Source organism: Phallusia mammillata, chromosome 4, assembly GCF_965637545.1.
Source record: "Phallusia mammillata chromosome 4, kaPhaMamm4.hap1.1, whole genome shotgun sequence".
Lineage (NCBI taxonomy): Eukaryota > Metazoa > Chordata > Ascidiacea > Phlebobranchia > Ascidiidae > Phallusia > Phallusia mammillata.
In genome coordinates this window covers 22,866,890-22,883,969 of record NC_137255.1, presented here as the reverse complement: position 1 = coordinate 22,883,969, position 17,080 = coordinate 22,866,890, and the positions used below count along the sequence as shown (strand labels likewise).

Here is a 17,080-nt window from a genome sequence, read left to right as displayed (position 1 = left end):
CCATCCTGCAAATGTTTGTAAAGTCAGAACAAAGACCAACATTACATAAAATATATTTGTGTTGTCATGATTTAGAAGTAAAATAATAAAAAAACTGAAAAAACTAAAAACAGTAAAACATTTTTAACCTCAGTGTTTTGGTGTGATATGTTAAACGTTAGTGAGCTAGGTAAGTAGAACACCAACCGTTCCAATTTCCAAAGTTGTCTTTGCCTTCACAATTTCTTCCAATAGTCACATTCCACTTCTCCTTATTTCTGTCTTTCCAAGCCTCGCAGAAGTAAATTGATTCCATCGTGTTTTTAGGATTCCTGCTCGATAAAATTAGGTTTAATTCATAGTGAAAAATTTGTAACTATCCGATTTTCACCTTTTGTACAAGTCGAAATACCACAGATGTCCGAGAGATTTTGTACTTTTCCAGAAATCTTCTTTAACCGAATTGTTTGAGTATTTATATCGTTCGTATGTGACGGGATCATAAAAAATATAAACCCGCTGCAAATCTGAAACGAGGTTTTGTTTCATACATTTACATTGAATCAGTGTTTTTTCTATTTAATTGATTTGCATTTCGCTTTTTAAAGGTTGTACTGAACTTATCACAGTTTTTACCAACCTGTAGTATATTTGTCTGTCATGAGTTGAGTGAGAGTTGTGTTGATCTGTGGGTCATCAGTCATTGCAAGATTTCCACCCAGCAAAGAACATTTCTCCTGTGCAGTGTTTGCATCCACAAGGTCGTCAGATAATATCAACACACTGTCCTTCACTGCTTGCATCGTTTTATTGCAACCTGGATAATACCTCGTTGTTAAATTGTTTTCTGCAAGTGTTTTGCCAAATAAGTTGTTTTACGCATTAACCCGTTTAGTTTGGAAATAGCAAAAAAATTGCAAAATTAAGTTGTAGGGGTGACACTTACATTTAGTTTGTGCAGTTATAATATGCAACATCATGGAAATAACCACAATCTTGCTGCTGAAAACCCAAGTCATCACGTTTGGTTTGTCACAATAATCAAATATACGGCCACTTTCTACTTCTGATTGTTGCTACTATTTTCTGTAGGACACGCTTTGTTTCAAAAAGCACAGTTGTAATATAAACTTTGAATAGTTGGGTTGTAAGCGTTGGAGTGTCGTAATCTGGTTATTGCTAAATACGGCCAATGTATTGTCACCAGCTGAACTGATGAGACCTTTTTTGTCTGCAGCTTTTTGTTTGTTTGTTTTTTACTATATACATTATAGTTCTCGCGATACTGCTTTGCTTCTGGACCAGGTGAACTTGAGTGAACTGGACATTATCTGTGCCTAAACTTTGTAACTATTGTAAGTTTATTCACAACAGTCTAGCTAAAATGTACAACACTGTACTTGATAAATGTACCAGACAATCTACTGTACAAAGCAATTTACAACATACCGTCTTTACGCGACGCTTGTTTCGCACCTTTTATCAATCTTTTACGTGACTAAAGTTGATATAAACCGGTGTAACTGATGTGGACCTTAATGTCACTGCTGATGGCATGGTCATTTGCCGAAACGTTTGAACTAAAGCATGCCGCCTTTAACGTCTATTTTGGGCCGTTATTTCATCATTAAGAAAACCACACGTTTACACAAATCTACTTCTGTTTCCCATGTTGATGTTACAAGATGTTAACCGTACATCTGGTATGACTACACACTGCACATCTGCACAACCGACAATACTGTCTCATAACACAGTGTTCATTAGCTTCAATGGAGTTTTCTGTATGTTGTAGAAATTACTAACAATAGCTTAAAGAAAGAGCGCCGCGTCGCAAAGCATGACTCAACGTTGCCTGCCTGAATATCTCATCCTCTATTTGTTTTTTTTTTAACTTGCAGGACCAGCTAACGTAAAAAAACCGAGCATGCAAGAGGCGGTTGAAGTAATCAATCCCGCCTACCAGGTATTTCCGTGAAGTAAGCGTAGTTAGTGAATCTGACGTACTATGATTTATCTTGGAGCGTCATTATTGTGAGTTCACGTAAACGATATTGGGAAATTCCTAGTCAGAATGGCTTGCGGTACCCGATGAATGAAGTCAACCTGACAAGATCCAATCGCACACATCTTTTTTTCTGCCCTAAATTTGTTGACTTTGCTTTGAACATATTCGTTGCAAGTGAATACAACTATACTTGTCCTTCTATCCTTCGTTGTATATTATACGATGCCTTCTTAAGTGAATACAACTATACTTTTCCTTCTATCCTTCCTAGTGTTGTATATTATACGAGTGCCTTCTTGCTTCTATTTTTGAATTTTGCATTTAAATTAACAACTGAACTCGGTATGCAAAATAATTAAAACAACATAATAATGCAGCACGACTAGAAAGTCATGCCTCACCTGTTCTGTTCAAGTTGCAAAGCTTTATACAATAGGTGGGGCATTGGTTTATAGCCTGTTACTTCCAACAAATTTGAGTGCTGTTGGATGGCTACACTAGCGAATACGGTCACGCTCTTGTCACCAGCTGTACTGATGAGTCATTCTATGTACACCGTCTGTAGCTTAAACCAACTTTTTTTGCGAAATAAAGTAAATGTTAGAACATCAATTCCTAAAAGTTGCAAAAAAGTGGATAAAACCGGCGTGTTTTTTTTTGAAAAAAGTTTGCTTTCTTTTAATAAAACATTGGTTGCTACTGGCGTAGTGAGGCTTGCGACCTGCAGATGAATGGAACATACACAGCATTGTGTCAGTTTTGATTGTAACCACAAAGCGCGTACTTTCGACCTCGTCGTAGCCTAACACGGAAGTGAAACACAAATAGTTGAAGTTCTTTGTGTAAAGCTGCCGTTCCTGACTTCAGCTTGTGACTAAATCTTCGATCCAAATATTTCAAGCTACGTTTAGGAAAGTCTAACCCCGTTTATACTTTGCGTTTCAATACTTACAAGGAAAATATTTCTGTATCGGTTTCTCACAGCGTTTTCATGTAATTGTGACACGTCCTATATTCTCTGGTTGTGTTTGCTTTGTTTTTCGATTTTCTCAACTTAAATGTGTTAAATCACAAACACTAGAAGTAAAAATTTTTCACATTTTTATTCAATTTGATTTGATTTAAAACGAAATGTGATGTCCGTTTAAAGACAAGAAATTAAATTGTACGAAATTATGTTCAACTTCCAAAGTTCTCCATACACGATGTCCATGAAATCTATATAATTACTTTTCGAATTGTTGCACAACACTCTACCTGGCTGATTCATCTTCCTGCAATGTACTGCTAATTAGTTTGGTTGCGGTAATAACACTTGCTTGTTGTATAACGATTGTATTTTATATCTGTTGAAGTTACGTGAGGGCAGTTCAATATGTGAGACCTATTTTCTCAAGAAAAAAACTAAAATTATTTCTACCTGCAACATCATGCAAACTAAACAAGCTGAAAAGTCTGTAGCTACTAATAATTAGGAACTGCTGATTGAAAATGATTACGTTTATATGCAAGCATCGAAACAACTTGAACTACATTACAAATATTTCAAAAACAAGAATTAATGTTTAACACCGAAAGCAAGGATTGTTAAGCTGCACACACGTTAAAGCAGGAAAGCAGACAATCTGTCCTAGTGATTAACACAAGTTTATGGGATTTAAACCACTTGTGTTTTTCTGATAAGCCTAAATAACAGTCACTCACAACAGTCAACTAAATAACACATAAAATCCAATGAATTGAAAACAGGATAGAGAATAAAAATGAAACAAACAAACACGACATTGGACAGATTCACCAGGAGAATTTGAGGATGAATTAGGAAATATTTCGTTATTACAGTTTTGATACAGACTTGAAACGTGTTTTTAATGTTCGAGACTTGTCTTACCAGCAATGAAAAGTAAAGAAAAGGAAACAAACAAAGTACTTAGAAAAGAGACAACTTGTTTAATTATTATTGTATTTCCTCGTATGCAGCGTTGGGGTTTGTTGTTGTTACATTCATGTTTTCATATTCAGTTCTGAAGTTCTCATATTCATGTTCATCTACATTTCCAGCGGTAGACGGCCCTGCAAAAGTCGAAACAACTTTCAAAGGCATCTCATGTTATTGTGCACGTTTCTCTTACCTTCTGTTCTTTGTTGTTGAGAACGCGCAGTTGGCAATGAATTAGTAGTTCGTTTACCGTGTGTTGCTCTGCAGAAAATGAAACAAAAACATGCTTTTTAGCAGTGGTTCAAAGTGGGAAATGTCCTAAGTTGATTGATGAGCTTTGTTTTTGGCCAAACAACACAGCTACCGAAACAAAAAAGCGAATTTTTGGGGATTCAAAACATGTATCTGGTGCATGAGGTTTGCGTAGAAACAAACCCTTTTTAAATCTGATTTTACCGATAACGTGTTTGTCTTTATTATCCCAGCTGGTTTTAGTCGTAACGAAAGCAGAACTGATTTATCTATTCATTAAAATGTATTGATTTATCAATCAAATACGAACCTGTGCCTTCGACGTTTAAATATGATCCCCACCCCAACCATGACAAGTACAAGAAGCAACAGCCCGATGACCAGACCAGCAATCATTCCAGCACTCGTTGCGGGACTGGCCGTGTTATCTCCAGGAAAACAGCTTGGAGGGGGGTTACCCGGAGTTCTTACTGTCAGATTGGCGGTGATGTTGGATGTGGTTGAACCAGTGAAAACGACTGTGATCTGAAATAAAAATAAAAATGGTTTAGTATTTGCAGCTAAGTTAGGCGTTGTGCAAATTCCAGACGCTTTAGTTTTTAGTTTTAGCGCAAAATATGCTTACCTGAATATCATAAAATGTAGAGTGATTAAAACCTTCAAATAAAAGTGATTTAACCGAATACGGAACAAATAATGTTTGATTCCACCCATGAACCTGAATCTCAACCTGTATGTATTTGTTTGTAAACTAAACTGTAGATGATTTGTATTATTCGGTGCATTAACGCAAATAATAAACAACAAAACTTTTATTTTCACTTGTGCTGTTAAATTGTTGTTGTTGATGAATGGATCAAGTCCAGTCCAACTGACAAGCACTGTTGAAGCGTTGCATGGAAATGTATCTGCAGTCGTGTTTACTGCAAAAAGTTGTTAAGTTTTAAAGTGAAATACCTCACAAATTATGTTTGTAACTATAGAAGTTGCTTTCAAACCTTTTTACAAACGTTCACTGAAACATACTTAGCCAATTTAAAAATAAGATAAAACTTCAATCCAAAAGGTTATACCTTTTGCCAAGCTTTGTAGTGATATACTGTGAAAACCTTGCAACTACTCACATTTCACTTGGCAAGCGTAGTATGCCGGTTCACGACTGCAGTTCATGCTTGACTGCTCCCATCCGATCCCATAATGCAACGCTCCCTGCTGGCAAGTTGTAACGTTGGAAACAGGAAAGTTTGCCGGAGATCCGTCGCTCCAATACCAACCATTTGTAGATGTGTTGTAACGAGCTCCAACAAACACATTAACTTCTAGAAATACACTAAATTCATTATAACATGGGGGTATATTTTTAACATCAAACGCTCACTTGGTGCCAGGAACGATCCATCATATGTAGTGAAGCCTTCAAACGATTCATTTACACTTCGCAATTTGCTTCCACGCATTTGACCGATGCTTCCATAGCTAAATATTTCCTTTTGGAGTTTCCTTGTTTTGGTGTCGGAAAATAAAGAATATCGTAGGTTCCATCCTGCAAATATTTGTAAGTGAGATCGAAACATTAAATAAAAGATTTTGTTGTCGTCAATTAGAAGCAAAACCATAAACAGTAGAAATACTTCAATATGTTTTTTTTCTTCAATATGTTATTGTGATTAAATAAACGTTACTGAGGTAAATAGAACACCAACCGTTCCAATTTCCATAGTTGTCTAGGCCTTCACAATTTCTTCCAATGGTCACATTCCACTTCTCCTTATTTCTGTCTTTCCAAGTCTCGCAGAAGTAAATTGATTCCATTGAGTTTTCAGGATTCCTGTTCAAAAAAATTCAGTCTACTTGGTAGCGACAAGTTTGTAACTATCTGGTGTGAACCTTTCATACAAGTGATTTTAATTCAAGTTTTTGTTTTCTAATGTAAACATTCTACCGAATATCCTCGAGATGATGGAACGGGCAGCTATACTGAAAAGTTTGAGGACCGCTGATCCAATTGATAATGACAAGTTTTGTAAATATCTGTTTTTTACCATTCGTACAAGTCGAAATACCAGAGATGTCCGAGAGATTTTGTGCTTTTCCAGAAATCCACTTCAGCCGAATTGTTTGAGTATTTACATCGTTCGTATTTTTTAGATTGATCATAAAAAACATAAACACGCTGCAAATCTGAAACAACGTTTTGTTGGGACAGGCAGTTAGGTGTCTTTGTTGAACTTTGTTGCTAAGGCTTAACATCATATACACATATGCCAACCTGTTGTGTATTTGTCTGTCATGAGTTGAGTGAGAGTTGTGTTGATCTGTGGGTCATCAGTCATTGCAAGATTTCCACCCAGCAAAGAACATTTCTCCTGTGCAGTGTTTGCATCCACAAGATCGTCAGATAATATCAACACACTGTCCTTCAGTGCTTGAAAAGTTTTGTTGCAACCTGCACAATAACTCATAGTTAACTGCAAATATTTCGAATAATGAGTTGTTTATTGCATTAACATGCTTAAGCTTGGGGCATTGCAGCGCTTTTGGCACAATTAATCACATAAACTAGTTCAGGTGTGTAAGGGCTGTGTTTAGACCTAAGTCCTATTTTATTACTTGAACAGAGTCACTTAAGACAGGGCTTCTCAAACTGTGGGTCGCGACCCCAATAATTTTCAGTCTCAAAAAATGGTATACGCGCGTCAATTAATTGTTTATACTTCATTCTCGTGTGAAGGCTATACGAGGGGTGCACAACCTTGCGGCCGTACAGAGACGAGTTTATGCTGCGGCTTTGACGTAAATAAAAACTCTTTTGATCAATATTTTGATTTTCAAACAGCTCTAAACACATTTTGTGGAATTTAAAAGAGTATTACCTGCCTAGTAGCCATATATGCCAATATTTTTTATGCCGTTTGTGTGCAAACAACCTGAAAAGGGATATGCCACAAGCGTCACAATATAGATTATGACGTCATAAAAGCTAAGACTGCCAATTTCTGTTTTAAGTAAGAAATTAATTTAGGCTTTTTAGGCGCTATTAAATAGTATATATATTTTTTTAATATACAAGTATTTCTTTGCAGCAGTAATTTAAAACACAAGCAAGCAGGCAATAAAGGGCTGTTGGTGAAATAAAAATTTGTGATGCGGGTAAGGTTGTGCACCCCTGGGCTATACCCATCAAGGGGTCGCAGAGCAATAAAGTAGTCCTGGATATAAACCAAACAAACAAACGAATAATAACAGTTAGTGACAGTGAAACTTACATTTAGCCTGTGCGGTTATAACATGAATCATCATTGAAATAACCACAATCTTGCTGATGGAAAGCCCAGTCATCATGTCTGGTTTGTTACAATGAACAAATATACGGCCACTTTTTACTTGTCATTACTACTCGCTGCAGATGTAGAAGTCAATCTGTTTGAAACACACTAAAACAGTGGCTCTTAACCAGGGGGGCGTGAGCCAAAAGTTAACTAAACAAATTTATTAAACAAAAATGGGTGTACAAAAACGGTTAAAAACCGCTGCACTAACATAAACATCGAACAAACAGTTGGGCTGTGGGCTTTCCAGCCTGTTACTCCTGACAAGCTGGAGTGACGTAATGTGGGTATAGCCAATACGGCCAATATGTTGTCACTAGCTGCACTGACGATTACTGCAGCTTTTAACTGCAATCGTTTTAAATTGTATAGTGGCTGTATCATAGTTGAATTCCTCGCGGTGCTGTTTTGCTTTGCACCACAGTTATTTCGCAATTGAACTGGGCCTTTTCTGTGCTGAAGCTCTGTAACTGATACTAGTTCATTCACAACAATCTAGCTAAAATGTACAACACTCTATCTGATAAAAGTATTAGACACTGTGCAGTACAAAGTAACATACCGTCTTTACGCTTGCTTCCCACCTTTTTTAATAATCTGTTACGTAACCGCAACTCAATTTTTTTTATGTGACTTAGGTGTATATAAACGGATGTAACTGGTGTGGCCATTTATTTCACTGATGATGACACGAGCATTTACCGAAACGTTTGAAATATAAAGCATGTCGCTTTTTACGTCTATTTGGGCCGTTATTTTCATCAATAAATATGCAAAACATTTACACTATTATATTCCTTTTTCTCATGCGTCAAGATGTTAACCTTACAACAGGTATGACTACCCACTGCACATCTGCAAAACCAACGGTACTGACTAATAACACATTGCGTTTTCTGTATGTTGTAAAAATTATCAGGGATGGTTGAAAGAAACAGCGCTGCTTCGCAAAGCATGACTCAACGTTGCCTGCCTGTATATCTCATCCTCCATTTGTTTTTAAATTTCTATAACCCGTAGAAGCGGCTAACGTAAAGAAAACACCGAGCATACAAGAGGTGGTTAACGTAATTAATCCCGCCTACCAGTTATTTTCGTGATGTAAGCGTAGTTAGTAAATCTGACGTACTGTGATTTATTATGGTGCGTCGTTATTGTGAATGCACATAAACGTTGCAGGGAAATTCCTAGTCAGAAACACTAAATTTGTCGGTGTGTCTTTGGTCACATTCGTTGTAAGTGAATGTAACAGTACTTTCCTTCTGTCCTTCCTAATGATGCATGTTATACGAATGTCCTGCTTGTGTTTTTCACTTTGTGCTTGTCTGAAAAGGCTCAAGACCTTTTTCGATTTTGCATTGAAATTCAGTCAAGTATTTTTATACTTTGGCCGCAGCCAGAGGTTTTGCATCAACAACTGAAATCTCTAGGTATACAAGATGATTATAACAACGCCGTCAAAGGATCAGGACTATAAAGCCATGACTCACCTATTGTGTTTAAGTGGCCAGGCTTCATACACTAGGTGGAGCATTGACTTATAGTCTGTTACTTCCAACAAACTGGGTGGCTGCACTGGCCATGAAGGCTTATCTCTTGTCACCAACGGCTTATCTTCTTGGTTGAAAGATTGTGCACTGTATGCAGCTTGAAACAACTCCTTCTTTCTAAATAAAGCAACTCTTTCAATAAAACATCGATTGCTATTTCATCATTGAGGCTTGCTACCTGTAGCTGAAAGAAACTTAGACAACTTTAGTTTATACTTAGCCTGTACTGCGGACTAGGTCGCAGGCTAACAAAGAAGTAAAAAACACAAGTTGAAGTTCATTGTGTAAAAATGCCGGTTCCGACTTTAGCCTTTGACCAAATCTTTAATCCAAAATATTTCATACTACGTTTAGGAAAGTGTATCCCCCGTTTAAACTTTGTCTTTTAGTACACGGGAAAATATTCTTGTATTGGTTTCTTACAGCATTTTGCGGCAACTGAGACACGTCCCTTGTTCTTTGGTTGTTTTTACTTTGGTTTTCGATTTTCTGAATTTAAATGTGGTACATTACTAATAACAAAAGTAAACGTTTTTGACATTTTCAATCAATTTGATTTGATTTGAAATGGAGTTTGATGTAAAAAGACTGTTTAAGGACAACAAATTACTTTCTGTACAAAATATTTTCAATTTCGAAACTTTCCATACACGATGTCAGTGGAAAAATCAATACTCAGTTGCTTCTCAAAACGTTTGCACGACATTTTGATCTACCTGACTGATTCAACTCCTGCTTTTACCTGCAAACGCTTTAAATTGTTTAATTTTTAGTTGCACTAGAACAGTGGTTCCCAAACTATGGTACGCGTACCACTAGTGGTACGCGAAGGTCTCCAAGGTGGTACGCGAGCAACTTATTAAGTTCACACAAAGCGATCTTTATTTCACACAAGTTTTAATTCACACAAATTACGTAGAGCGTGAAATTTCACACTATATTTCCTACTAAATTCTAATTCATTGGTGTATTGCCGCATTGAACTGTTAAGCAAGGTTTCTTTGTGACGAAATAGATTTATTATGACGTAATGAATCTGTTATTACAACGTAATAAGTCCTTAAAGTCAGTTTTTGTAATAAGCTACTAGTTGTGTTGACAGTAGCACTGTAGCGAGGGCGGTAAAAGTTTGACTAAGTTTTGTTTAATATTTACGAGCCTTTGGTTACTGAAGGCCAAAGTTACTAAGGTAAAGTTAGTTAGTAAAGTTTAGTAACATTTTTATTCATTAAATTCTAACATGATTGTAGGTGGTACGAGAACGCTGCATGAACCAAAAAAATGGTACGCGAGTAGATAAAGTTTGGGAACCACTGCACTAGAATGTATTATTTTGCTTTAGATCAAAATAATTACGGCTCTACCAAACCTTAACTGTGCTTAAGCTGTGTAAATTATGTAAGTCCACCTACAACAAACCTCTGTATTTGAGAAATGTTTACTAGGCAGTGTTCTGTACGAAGCAATACATAACAACGATACACGAATCTACATTTGTTTCCTTGCTTGAAGATTAATACGTTACAGTATGTTAACATTACAACATGACTTATGACTGCCCGCTGCACATCTGCCTAAAAGATCTTCATTGCAGTTTCCTGTGTGTGGTTGAATGAATTGACTTATGAACTGACTCATAAAAGTCTGTTGCCTTGCTTCAATGAACCGTGGGTTGTAGAAGTGAACAATAGTCTGAAAAAAAGAACGCATCTTGGAAAAGCATGACGCAACTCTGCCTGTATTTCACAAACTTTACTTACATTTTTTCATATGTATCTACCCTGAATCTACCCCGAACCTTTTGTCCTCACTATGCACTGTCTGACAAATATAAAATTCCATGACCTGCATGAGGCCTTTTAGGTGATCAATACCGTCTATACTTGGTGTTTCCCTGGGGTTAGCGTAGCTGGTGAATCTGACGCACCAGGACTATGCATTAGATGTTTGTTGACTAAAGTCAACCTGACCATCTTACAATGCAAATAACTTTTATAACAAGAAATTTGCAAGATTTGATCTTATTCGTTGAAGGTGACAAAAACAGCACTTCTTATGCTTTTTACTTCTGTCATTTGTCGCCTTATGCTGGTGTTTTTTCAACTGCTTTCAGAATTTTTTTGTAGGACAACCTACGGAACATATAATTGTATTTCAAGAAGAGCATGTGCCTCTCTCGCACCTATAAGTTCCTATGGAAAGGGTGCAGTTGTGTCGTGCAGAGGTTTTGGAGTGTTTTTAATTAAGTTGCTCTGTAATTTTCGGTTTCTCTTTGGGAACTATCTTCCCCCGTTTTTTTGTGATTTTGTTTCTTAGTTTTAAAACATAAATTAAAATCTGCAACAAATGATTCCAATTTGTAGAAAAGTTTGAAATGTTTATTTGAATGTTCGGATTGTTTAGTAAATATTTACATTTAGACAACTGCAACTCCGGAAACGGATCAAGCAGACTTAAATTCACTACAACAGTTGCCATCATAGTCGTGCTAGCTCTATCCATTCATGCTATCTAGTGGTTAGTAAAACGAAAACTGATGTTTCTTATGTCAAGATTGTTTACTGAAATATAAACTTACATTTTTAAATCTATTTCATTAACTACAATTATTATTTTCATGTGAAATTCTCGCATTGGTTTTGGTACAACTGGAATATTGATTTGTGTAAGTTTACAAAATGAACAAGGACATTAATTCGTCGCAATAGCTTGTGTTGGTAAAACATGCGTTGAAAAATAACGAGGAATTTTTTTAAAAAAAGGCGAAAACAAAAATCTTTCACAGATACAAAGCACTTATAGCGCAAAAAAGTTGCACTGTGAAATAAAGTTAAATTAGCTGTTACTAAAATACAGAAATTTTGTTGCTGTTTACAACAAATATTGCACAAGTAAATCACACAACAACGATAAACATCGGACAAATATGCGACTATTATCTGTTCGGAAACTATTATCTGTTGGGAAAGGCGTACAAAGATGCCAACAAAAAACAAACAAATCGGCGCTGTTTAACAACTACTGTCGGTAAAGTGTAAGAAATAATTTGCAAATAGTGTTGGACAGAAGTTGCGTGAGTTTAATTAAGCCCGTTGCAAATTTACGACTTTTTTTTACTTTTAATTCTCCTTGGTGCTTAGTTCACTTGAAGTTTGAATAAGTGTCGAAATCAGACAGATATTGCATGACGACCGAGTAACAGTATATGTAGAGTTCCTGTAACAAGATGTATTTAATATTATGGGAAAAGTTCTAATTTCCCAATCCACAGAATTTAATCTTGCTTGTTCAGAAGTCAGAAATATGAAACCAACTTTTAGCATTCCTATTTTCTTTATTACATAAAACGTTACCTTGTTGTCGACCATATTCGGTCTCATATCTCTCAGGTCTTTCACAGTTCGGAATACATCCACCCGCTTTTGGGCCTTCAAACGTTCGAGAATGTTCACCAGAGCGATGAAGGTTCCCGTTCTGGTTGATCCGTTACTGTAAATAAAGAAAGTTGGTTGAATCCGGTTACTTTGAGAGTTCACATCAGACAATACGCCTTTAGAAAAAACTTAACCGAAATTAAATCTACTTTTCAGGTAGCTAATGAGGAAAACTAATTTGTTCGTTACCTGCATCCCACCAACACACACTTGCAATTCTGTTTGGCTCTTAGTCGTTGCATTTCCTCGATAAGTTTGATGAAATCCATTTCTTTCGGAGGTCGTTCCACGTCACTCCATCCCTTGACTTGCAGAAGCATCAGTTGCTGGGCTACCTAAAAATACGGAATACAGAGTTTCAATCAGCATTGCTACCTAATACGGTATTTATAGAGAGATTGTCCTATTTTACAACAAAACATAGCAATTGGGTTGCTTACAAAAGCGTTGGTTGCAGACCAGACGTCGACAGTCATCAGATTTTGTTTACTTTCATTTACGTCACATGCAGAAACCGAAATGTCCTCATATTGTAAAGCTGCATCGATTGGAATCTGAAAAAGATGTATGGTATATGGTAAAGGGCTATTATAGGAAAATGCAAAATGTCAATTTTACTTGAATGCTGTTGTCTAAATCAACGACAAGTGAAGCTCCTCGTTCAACGATCATCTTCCAGAAGTTTTCTTCTTCTCCTGAAGCAGGATTTCTTGCAGCGATAATACATTCCGAAGAGCCATGTTCCTGCATGTATCAAAAGCAAAGAAAGAACATTTTTGAAAATTTAACCGCATTATATGTGAGAAAATGCATTTTAACGAGAAAATACATGTTAACTACGGTATTAAATATAAGTAAGGCACTTCGCGTAAAAGAGCTTGAACCAATGTGAAAGCAAATTTTATTCTCGCCTGAATATAGGAAGCATCCAACTGTTCAATGCTTTGGCTTTTATTGTCCCAAAGTTTGACCACCGTGTTCTTGTCTGTAAAATAAAGTTAAATGTAATTTGTTACCGAATGAAATAATTTCAGTCACCTTTAAGTATATTTATTTCGTATTTTTGCACACGTTTGTTACTTAAAACACCGGGTTGCGTATCACTTGCTAAGCTGATGCAAAATTAGGACGCCAGGTGGTACGCGGTGACGACGCGCAGCCTTAAAGTGGTACGCGACCACAGAAAGGTTGGGAATCACTGATCTACATATATATAAGCTTACATGTTCTCAGCTGTGGGTGATTTTCTTGCCATTCCTCGCCAAATCTCCACGATGACAATACTTCAAATTCTTGTTCTTGCATTTTCTGGCTGTAACACAAGTTAAATACTGGGGTAACGTGTCAATTACAGCAACAGCTCTTTCACGGGCTTGAATGACAGTCAAATTGCTGCAGCAGAAAAAACCTTTTTAACGTTAAAAAAATAGAAAATGTGAATTGTGAACAGCAACACCAATTCTGACGTACTAGCTTGCAGATTTGGCTCGAGTTACTATACTACAACTGCTCACATTTCACTTGAAGTCATCGACTGTAGTTCTTGCACATCTCTATCTGTTTCCATTAAACTCTCACGCTCCATAAGTAGTTTGTAGACGTACATGTATTGATTCTGTAGAAATACAGAATTAGTAAAAAAGATATGATTAATTCGTTGCTAGACTTGGTCACAACATACACCCTCCACTAGAGAACCAAACGTGGATTGTAATTAAAAACATATTTTTCTATTTGTTATTCGAGTCAGAATATGTGCAACAACAGTTTACCGAGTTTTGGATCATGTCTATTCGATTCTCTTTCATTTTTAACACAGTTTGTGGAACATCAACTGTTCTATTGTTGTCAAGTTCATGAAACAAAGTGTCCATTGCTATGTAAGTACCGGTGCGTCCCACTCCAACACTGCATCCAAACATATGATTCATTTGAGTGATCAAATAAACATAGGGTTTGTCAAGTCTTTACCTGCAGTGCACGATGATTGGAGCATTTGTGTTTTGTAAATTATCGACCATGTTACGTAGGTGGATCATGTTGGATGTAGTTACTGGAATCCCATGATCGGGCCAAGTTGTAAACTGCAGCTGTGTTATGGTTCGTTGCTCCTAGAAAGTGTAACAAGACTGTTGTGTGGAAAAAATATTACAGTTTAATTTCGAATTTTAAACAGTAGTTATTGCAACATTGTTTTGTAATTTCTTCTGTGGAGAAACAAATTTGAATGCAACAAAAGGAAGGTTTAACCTGCAGTAAAAATTGAAATTAAAATCAGGTATTGACGAAGATACAAGTCATTATGCATTAAGGTGTACATATAGAAGCGAAAATTGCCCAAACCCTTTGTTTGTTTTGCAGTTTACTTACTGCTGTCGTAGATATGACGAACTGTCGATGAACGGTTCCACCGATGGTTGTTTCAAGTTGTGTTCGAACTGTGAAGTCTGGCAACAATTTCTTTTGAGATTCAACGTCGGGCCAGTATTGTTCACACTTTGACTGCAGAAAAACAGGTTTTAAATAAAAACTGAAATCTCGAGTTAACTTTGTTTTAACAAAACATCGGTTGATAATTGGAAAGTGAGGCCTGCTATTTATGGCTGAATAGAGCTTGGATAAAGTGGTTTTAATTTTGGTTGAAAATGCGTCAGCACACGAAGCTCTTTGTACGGAATAATTATTACCCAATTATAAATGTTTTGTGAAATAGGGGAATTTTCGTACTTTGTGACGAACAGATGCGGCGGGTAGAATGATAAAGTGACTAATAGCTATCAAATGTAGGCAGTATGAAAAGGTCGTCAAATACCGAACAAGCGTTTCGTCTACCATGTTGCATATTTAACAAATTTGTCATTCAACTGGTGTAATGGTAAACAAAATACTAGCTGTTTTTTCAAGAACTTGTTTTTTGCTGACGTTTCGCCCACCAGAACGGTTTGGCTTCTTCAGAGCAATGGATGATATATTGCGAACACCAATTCATTGAGCTGAAGAAGCCATACCGTTCTGGTGGGCGAAACGTCAGCAAAAAACAAGTTCTTGAAAAAAAACCAATATTTGTTTAACATTACACCAGTTGAATGACAAATTTGTTTGTTAAATATTATCTTTGTAACGAGTTTTGGCTGGTTAAGTTAGTAAGTAAACAAAGGCAACCTTTCCGTTTTCCACCAAGCCAGTAAGCATTACGATGATGTTGGAGTTTTCCTGCCAAACCATCAACCAGAAATCGTTGATTGTCTCCTTCTTTGGACCCTGAGTGGCGATGAACTTCTTCTCGTTATCGTAACCCGGTATATAAGCGGCGTTGATGTAATCGTTTCCACCGCTTCCTTGCAAAACCACTCGAGCATGATCGTCTATTGAACAAACAAATGTTATACAGGAAGTCAATTACACACGTTTCAGTTACAATGTAATGAACACTCTGAGGGCAAAACTATCCATGCATGACCACCTTTCATGCTTTCATTATGGTTTTAATTGTTATCAGACCTTGGTGGCTCAATACTTATTTCTTTACTCTTATCGAAAATTTGCCATGTAAACAATTGATTTAAGTTATCGTAGCAAACCCTACACAAAAAATCCACTAAAACAGACTGAAATTAATAATATAAAATACAAGATAAAACGTACAATCATTGTGGTGGAAAATCAATGTATAAGTAATTATCTGACGCAGAAATGTTTGACTAGAAATGTAAACAAACACCTGTTTTTCTTGTGTGACGTAATAGTGCATGACCCACGTGAGTAACGACTCTCATACCAGTTGTTACGTCATTACCTTTTAATGCCCGGTTGTCTTAGAGGACAGAAAAAGACGTTATGGGTTATTCCTTGGTCATTTTTACTACGATGAAATAGAAACTAAACAAAGGCGATTTAAAGTTCTTTGACACAATATTTTTGAATCAAGTTTAGTCAATGTTGCTTACAACAAATTGTATCCAAACACAGAAGTTGAAGTTCTTTGTTGTGAAAATACTGTTTCTGCTTTTGGCTTGTAACTTTTTGGCTTTGATCCAAACATGTGAAGCTACTTTAAGTACATGTAACCCTCGTTTCAACTTTGTGTTTCAATACTTACAAGGGAAAATGTTCTTGTAGCGGTTTCTGACAGCATTTTGCGGCAACTGTGACACGTCCTTTGTTCTGTGGTTGTTTTTGCTTTGGTTTTCGACTTTCTGAAATGAAAGTTGGTACATCAAAAACAATAGAAGTAAATGATTTCCCTTACTTGTGGCACTTGCTTCAAGAGTTAATTAATCGTGTTATGATAACTTGCACGTTGTGATTGTTTGTTAATTGAGGTTTTAACCCAGAACTTGTTTTGATAAGACATGATTAGAATCAAAAATTTTCATCTGAATAGGCCACAAAATACTAAATGACGTGATCACTACGTGGCATTTGACGTCACATCGGGTATAAATCCACGGTGTGTGTTGTATAAACAGTATTCAGACTTTCCCTTTACGTTTTTCCTTGAGACTTTTCCTTGCAGTTAACACAACAAACCTCAAATTCGTTGGCAAAAAGAAATCCTGACTCAACATTCTTCTTGAACAACTTGAACA

At 36.5% G+C, this 17,080-nt stretch overlaps 1 protein-coding gene across 1 annotated transcript; it reads right to left on the bottom strand.

Moving 5' to 3' along the window:
* Positions 1-12,198: 12,198 nt before the first annotated feature.
* LOC145224920 (receptor-type tyrosine-protein phosphatase alpha-like) lies at positions 12,199-15,754 on the bottom strand. Its single transcript, XM_080091548.1, has 12 exons — positions 15,654-15,754; positions 14,862-14,993; positions 14,463-14,602; positions 14,264-14,399; positions 14,006-14,106; positions 13,715-13,803; positions 13,403-13,476; positions 13,110-13,235; positions 12,932-13,045; positions 12,681-12,826; positions 12,411-12,546; positions 12,199-12,273 (listed from the first exon to the last, which is right to left on the bottom strand). Exons 1-12 carry the CDS (start codon positions 15,714-15,716, stop codon positions 12,199-12,201), a joined length of 1,332 nt encoding a protein of 443 aa, XP_079947674.1. The 5' UTR covers positions 15,717-15,754.
* Positions 15,755-17,080: the final 1,326 nt, after the last annotated feature.